Source organism: Cupressus sempervirens, chromosome 8 (genome assembly GCF_028749045.1).
Source record: "Cupressus sempervirens isolate cs-2001-9-10 chromosome 8, ASM2874904v1, whole genome shotgun sequence".
NCBI lineage: Eukaryota > Viridiplantae > Streptophyta > Pinopsida > Cupressales > Cupressaceae > Cupressus > Cupressus sempervirens.
In genome coordinates this window covers 769860819-769867576 of record NC_143125.1, presented here as the reverse complement: position 1 = coordinate 769867576, position 6758 = coordinate 769860819, and the positions used below count along the sequence as shown (strand labels likewise).

The following is a 6758-nucleotide window of genomic DNA, read 5'->3' as shown; positions in this document are numbered from 1 at the left end:
TATTCAGATCTTAATGCAGTTGAGATTGCATCACATGCTTTATGTGCAATTCTCACCTCAACTGAATCCACCAAGGAAACATGGACTAAGGGTATGGATAATCTTAAGGCAAATTTTGATGATTGGATGAAGATTCTATCTGTATAAGAAAGTATGGCATTTTTGACAGTTTTGGACAGATTTATGACATTTTGACATTTGTCATTAATGTCAAAAGAGGAGTAGTTGCAAAAAATTAGAAAGTTCTTGAATTGTCAAAAGGGGGAGAATATTGTAAAGTATATTGTAAGGGAGAGCATATGTAAAGTTGGACAAACTGTAACCGATGTAATCTAATGTGTTGTTTATCTTAAGTTTTTGTCTCTTAGCCAATTTTTCCTATTTTGTTGTCATCAATGCCAAAGGGGGAGATTGTTGACAATTGGCTAATAGAGATATGTAATTGTTATCATTTATGGCAACACATGATGTACATGCTCATAGGAAACCTCAGAAATAAAGATACTTAGTGTTTGGTAATCAAAAAATTGTCTATGTATAGAATTTGGTTTACAACAGTGTATTTTTTTGTTTAGAACTTGTTGTTGATGTCATACGATGACTAACGAAGTTAGATGGAGATAGTATACATTTTGGTGATGAAGTGTATAACCTTGGAAGTCAGTAGGGGCTGTACAGAATAGAGATAACCATGTTTTAGTGAAACAAGACAATGGAATTGAAGGAAATGATTATTTTATTTACAAAATAATTACTTGTCCAATTAGGGTCGATATCCTAGATGTTTACTCTAAGTTGGAAAAATAGATTGTGGTTTTAGCCGACCCAACAACAATTTGTGTAAAGGCATGGTATTTATGCAAAGGACATCTTGCGATGAGAAGTGTGATTACAAGTGTTATGTTGTAATTGTGATTGTATGCGAACTTTTGTGAAAGTGATATATGCGAAGTTTGATATGAGCTATTTTGTGATTCGAGATTGAGCTATTTTTAAGTTAAAGTTTCTTTGAGGCTTTTCCTCCTTGATGTTTTTTTCCTTCTATAAAGATTCACATTGTATTATTCTCTTAATTGTGAGGTTGCACAATAATGACGATTCGTGTTTTGTATCATTCCCTTGACCTTCATAGCTTGGATATTTCTCTCATCATGTGGCGAGTGTTTGATTGCAAGTAATCCTTAAGAGATGCAGGTTTGAGGAATCAACTTTGCCAAAGAGATTAGCTCATTAAGTTTAATAACTTTTAGGTACTATCACATTTTTGCAATCTCTTCTTCCTTGTAATATTTGCCTAATTGGTTGTCAGTGTGGGTGTGAACAAACTTTGCTCTTCTTTCCACACTTGATGAATGATTCAAATAACTCATATATCCTTACCTATGTAAGCAAATCAAAGGAAGTATAGATGCGGGACAATGATAAAGAACAAATCAAGGGTTTCATTTGAACTTAAATGAATCAATAAGGTTTTCTTCCTCGTAGTATTACACCAAAACTCATAGATCTTTCAATATTCTTCGTTATATCCAGATGGCCCCAAGATAATAACATAATTTAAATTGATTTCTTTTCTTGAACTAAATGTAAGGGAGTTGATTAAAATTCTACCTGTTCTTTTCTTCATGAGAATTAAAGAAAGCTTTAATATGAGATAATATTTTATATGTAGGTTCGAGCATCCACTCACCAAAAATTGATTCTCGATAGGATCATTAAGAATCATTCAAACTTACCAATAGACTACAAACCGATTGACATGGGTTAAAAATGTTTTATATACTTTTCAAGAAAATATCAAAAAATAAAATCGTAAGACTTATTATTTTTATAAGAATGTAACCAATTCCTACTTAAATATTAAAATTCTTATTTTTCAAGAGAATACAAAAAATTCCTGCTGAGGTATTAAAAACAATGAGAAATCTAAGTAAGAATTACAAATCTAAAGCCGAGACAAAACACATTTCGGAAAGAGAGAGCTACAAATAACTTGCAGTAATATCCAGAAGAAAACTTTTTAACAGAACTAAACAAACGAAACTAATTTTGAAGTGGCTCAGTAGGATTCATAATAAAAGCCCAACAATAAATGTCCACATTGTCGTTGTCGGTAAGAATCAAATTCAAAGCAAAAATATATCTAATTGAAAGGGGTGTCTGAAAGGAAATCCTTGCCATATAGAAAAATGGTATTTGGATTCCTTTTGTATTGTTGGCCGACCATCTTGCTTTATGAAATTTATGATTACCTGGAGTAAAGTCCACCAAGTGGTTTGGTTGCATTGATGACCCCTTTCCAGAGTGGAAGTCTGACCAATCGCATTGATGAAAAGTATTGGTGGCATGACAGTTACTTTGAATGAAAAAGATTGTCAATGAATTTCTATTGTGTGGTTACATTATTTAATTAAGTTTGGTAGTTCATCAAAACTAACAATCTGTTTTTGCTTGCATAAATGAGACCTCTCTGCTCTGCTCTCTATATGCAAAGGCATCTAACTATGCTTCAAATACAAAAAGCGCCTTGCTTACCATTTGGAATTTAAGCTTATGAACTCTCCTTTAAAAACAAATACCCACCTGGTTTGAACAATTGTTTTTTTAATTTTTTTATTGAACAATTGTTACATGCTCACAAGCCCTGCTTTGCCAATTCAGTAGCTTGCTGTTCCCATGTGATGTGATCAAAGCTTTCGATTAAAAAAGACTACAAAGACTACAAACCCATCAATTGAGGATTTCCTCAAATAATAGTACTGAAAAAGCTGCTTCTGAAGGGTCAATTTTCCTGATTTTCTCTCCCCATACTTGTAAATTAGGGGGAAAAGGTAAACAATGGTGATCAATAATAGCAAGAGCTTATAACACAATGGCAATTTGTCAGCCTCTCATTTGAGAGATCTTGGGTTGAGTCCACTAGGACTTAATATGTAATAATGATCAATCAAGCCTTCAACCCATTACATATCCAAAAAACTATCAAAATTATGAAGTGTTTATCTTCCTTCAAGTGTGCTGGTAATCAATTCCTTGTTATGCCGCATTTTGTCAGACCATTGTTGGGACCTTATGAACTCTTTGGAGAGCTTCCCTGCAACATATCTCATATCATGTCTCTTGTGTGGATCAGAATCAACACAAGAAGCAGCAAGCCTGAGTAGTCTCTCTGCACAATCTATTGGAAAAGAATCCTTGAGCCTTGGATCCATCCAAAACCTCAACCTCTGCATAAGATCTGCCTGAACATTGGAAAGCAATATCCCATTCATGGACTCTATTAAAGAAACTCTCTCAATCTTATTGTTAGCCTTACTCACATATTTGACGGGCTCATTCCCTGTAAGAAGTTCCAACAGAATAACCCCAAAAGCAAAAACATCATTCTTCTCAGAAACAATACCAGTATTAACATATTCAGGAGACATATAACCTTGTGTGCCGGTTATTCTCATGCTCCTGAATCTCTTGGTGAGCTTCATTGGACCTTCTTCTTCTTCCCTGATTTCTCCACATACTGATGCGTCTTTTGATATGTCATCGTAGTCCTTACTGATGTCCTCAGATTCATATTCACCTAAAGTAATCAGATTTCCACAATCCATTAGAAACGCATGTCAGGTTTCTGGATTTTGTGAAAAAAAAAATTAAAATCAACGTTTTGGATCATCAGAATGAAGGAGAGTGAGAAAATAGCTAAAATATCATATTCACCTGTCAAGTAAAAGGCACCGGCATGGCATATCATTGCCCTATAATCAGGTTCAATGATTACAATGCTGCTCGATTTGAGATAATTGTGCACATAGTTCATGCTTGTGTCATGGTGCATGTATTCCAAACCCTGGGCTATATCAATGGCAATCTGCATTCGAGAGATCCATGTTTTCAATATTGTGAATGCGGGCATTCTGCTATTCCTCAGACAATCTGCCAGACTGGATCCCTCAACATGGTCATAGACCAGATAAACATGATCCCCCTCACAGCAGCCCCCCAAGAGCTTTACCAAATTGGAGTGATGGATATTACAAATTTGTGCAAGCCTTGACCTAAATTCCCTCACATTCTTCAGCTTTCTGACCGTGATAGCCACTGTTTTGCCCCTCAAATTGGACTTATAAACAGAGGATTTTCCCAGCCTTCCAGCAGTGAATTGGGATGTGGCCTCTGTGATCTCCTTGAATTTGAAAAGAATGGGTTTGTCGGGAAGAACTGATTGTTTTAGACTTGCAAAGGAGATCCCACTACTTGTGGAGGCAAAGCTGCTGCTGAAAACCCCAATTTGATCTGTACTTCTGCTGGGAGTAGGGCAAGCGTCATCTGAGAATCTGATTTTTGCTTGGGGTTTTGAAGGATTAGGCTTAGGCATAGGTTTTGGCTCTTCCACCTTGTGGAGTTTAAGCTTCTTGCACATTATCTTTCCACCATTTTGCACAACCGACATTAATTATTACACAAAAACATTCATACGGGAAGACGGTCTATTGAATTGTAAACCCTAAAAAAGGACTTAAAAAGATTCATCCACAAAATTATTCATACAGGGCATGTTTCAATCAGTTCTCCACTGAAAATGAAAGATATGCAAATGGTGCTACAGAAAACATCATACCTGCTCATAAGCTATCCCAAATTTCATGTCCAGTCCTCTGTCCTGTTTCTCCCTCTGAGAAACGATGATTCACAACAAGCAGAGGCAACTTCAAAAACCCAACTCAAAAAAGTATACGGAGCATGGAACACTTTGGCAGTTTTCCATGGATTCCTATTCCCCTTCAATCATTTTCCTTATTAAGACCAATCAGTCCGGTCAAGCAGTTTCCAAGGATTCCCATTCCCGTTCTATGATTTTCTTCATAAAAACTAATCAATCCGGTCTCCAATACCACGCAGTTCAAACCCAAATGTTTACTTAACATATAGTTTTCATCAAATCAATCAGAATCAGAATACTTTCAGAGATTTCATCCCTAATTCTGGAACTTCAAAAAGAATGCGTTTATCTTCGATTAATTTTCAGAAAATTGAAAATATCATATATTTTTCTGAAAATTTCAGCGTTCCATCATCATGATGCATAGTTTGTAGTCTAAAACAACAAAAAAAAATAGTGATTTATAGAAAAAAAATCACTAGTAAATCTGGAAAAAAAAATTGACTTTATTTTGTCTTTGGTGAGGAATGGAATGGACAGTGCTTCAAAAAGAAATTGAATAACTGTAAATTTTATATAAAGGTCGATGATTCCCCGAATGATATCCGCTGTTAGCAATGCCACCTGTAATCAAGGAAGCTTGGGATAAGTACAGTGTGAATAGGTTTACAACTTTCAGACGGATAAGCACGAAAACATGGAAAGGGATATTTTGTTTTGCAGACTTACAAAATAAATGAGAATATACTGATAAGTAAAATGAATATATAATTTTAGATGGATTAGCTCTTTAATATTAGAAATGAATATTTTAAAATATATTCATTTTTTATTAATAATTTTAATATTTATCTCGACGGAATGTATTCTTGTCTTTTGCATTACTGTTTTTGTTGTTAGTTTTGAATATGATACTTGATTAATTAATAATATTTGAGGATACCTTTTTATCAAAGTTTACGAAAATATATCTTAGTAAATTAGTTTGAAATGGTTCACCGCGTGAACTTAAATGTATTTATGATTGCATTATAATATTGCAATCCTCAACTTTTCATGCCTCTTTTCATGCCTCTTTTTCATTTTTTCACTTATTTTTTTAGTTTATTTTTGTCATTTTGTTGAACCTCTATGCTTTTAGATAAGATTATGGAATAATTTATCACTATTTATGTTTAAGAATTGATTTTGTGTATATATTGTTTAAGACTAAATTGTTAGAATATTATTTATAAAATAATATTATGCATATCCAATACAAGATGATAGGATATAAAATTATGTATGGATTAATGCAATCAGATTTCCACAATCCATGATTTATAATGTTTATTTTCTGGAATAGATTGTGTAGAGATTATGTATGGAGTTTATACAAAGCGTGAAACATACAATATGGAAATAAATATATAGCTAGTAGGTGGCAATGTAATTGTAGATTAGGAAGAGGAGGATTGTATCTATGAGAGAATCTCACTCATCATCATCCTTCCTTTCTTAAGCATTATGTTCTTTGATTCAAGAGTTGGTGAAATGATAAGAATGAATTGAGGGGAACTTCTTGTTGGATAACCACCAACATTTCCCTTCAAAATCTGTGACATGGCTTAACCGCATCTTGTGTTCTATATGTCTAATGGTCGTATCAGACATTGGTAGGTCAATCTTTTGGTGCAATGACAACCCTAGCTTGTAACAAGTGGTGTCAGAGCCTAGTCATGGGTTTGAATCTCATTGGATAATGTTGGGGGGATTGTCGGACTAACTGTCAACGTTCCCCTTCAAAATTTGTCACATGGCTGAATTGCCTCTTGTGTTCTATAAGTCTAGTGGTTGTATCGGCCATTGGCAGGTCATTCTTTTGGTACAACAAAACCCTAGGTTGTATTACTTGGTGGAGTCAAACAAGTTAAAGTGCCACTAGTAGGCCACCTAGAGGTTCCTCCTACAACTTTGAAGGAGGTGGAGAAATATAAAGAAAGTCATAACCAACCTTGATTTAAATTGATATGTTAGACAAAAGGGACAAAGTAAAAAATAATGAAGTAGACAAAATAAAATTTAAAAATTAGAAAAATAAAAAACTACAATATTAATACAT

The 6758-nt window shown here is 34.2% G+C and overlaps 1 protein-coding gene across 1 annotated transcript; it reads right to left on the bottom strand.

The window, feature by feature from the left end:
• Positions 1-2564: 2564 nt before the first annotated feature.
• On the bottom strand, positions 2565-5093 carry LOC149544690 (lysM domain receptor-like kinase 3). The gene is made up of 3 exons (XM_089795253.1): positions 4616-5093; positions 3715-4420; positions 2565-3577 (listed from the first exon to the last, which is right to left on the bottom strand). Exons 1-3 carry the CDS (start codon positions 4640-4642, stop codon positions 3000-3002), a joined length of 1311 nt encoding a protein of 436 aa, XP_089651379.1. The 5' UTR covers positions 4643-5093; the 3' UTR covers positions 2565-2999.
• Positions 5094-6758: the final 1665 nt, after the last annotated feature.

What these genes read in the sequence shown, in the direction of transcription:
- LOC149544690 (XM_089795253.1), bottom strand. Translation starts at nt 4,642, where the DNA reads ATGAAATTTGGGATAGCTTATGAGCAG. An exon ending in TTGGGATAGCTTATGAGCAG is followed by an intron (nt 4,421 to 4,615) that starts GTATGATGTTTT and finishes AATGGTGGAAAG; the next exon opens with ATAATGTGCAAGAAGCTTAA. An exon ending in CGGTGCCTTTTACTTGACAG is followed by an intron (nt 3,578 to 3,714) that starts GTGAATATGATA and finishes TGATTACTTTAG; the next exon opens with GTGAATATGAATCTGAGGAC.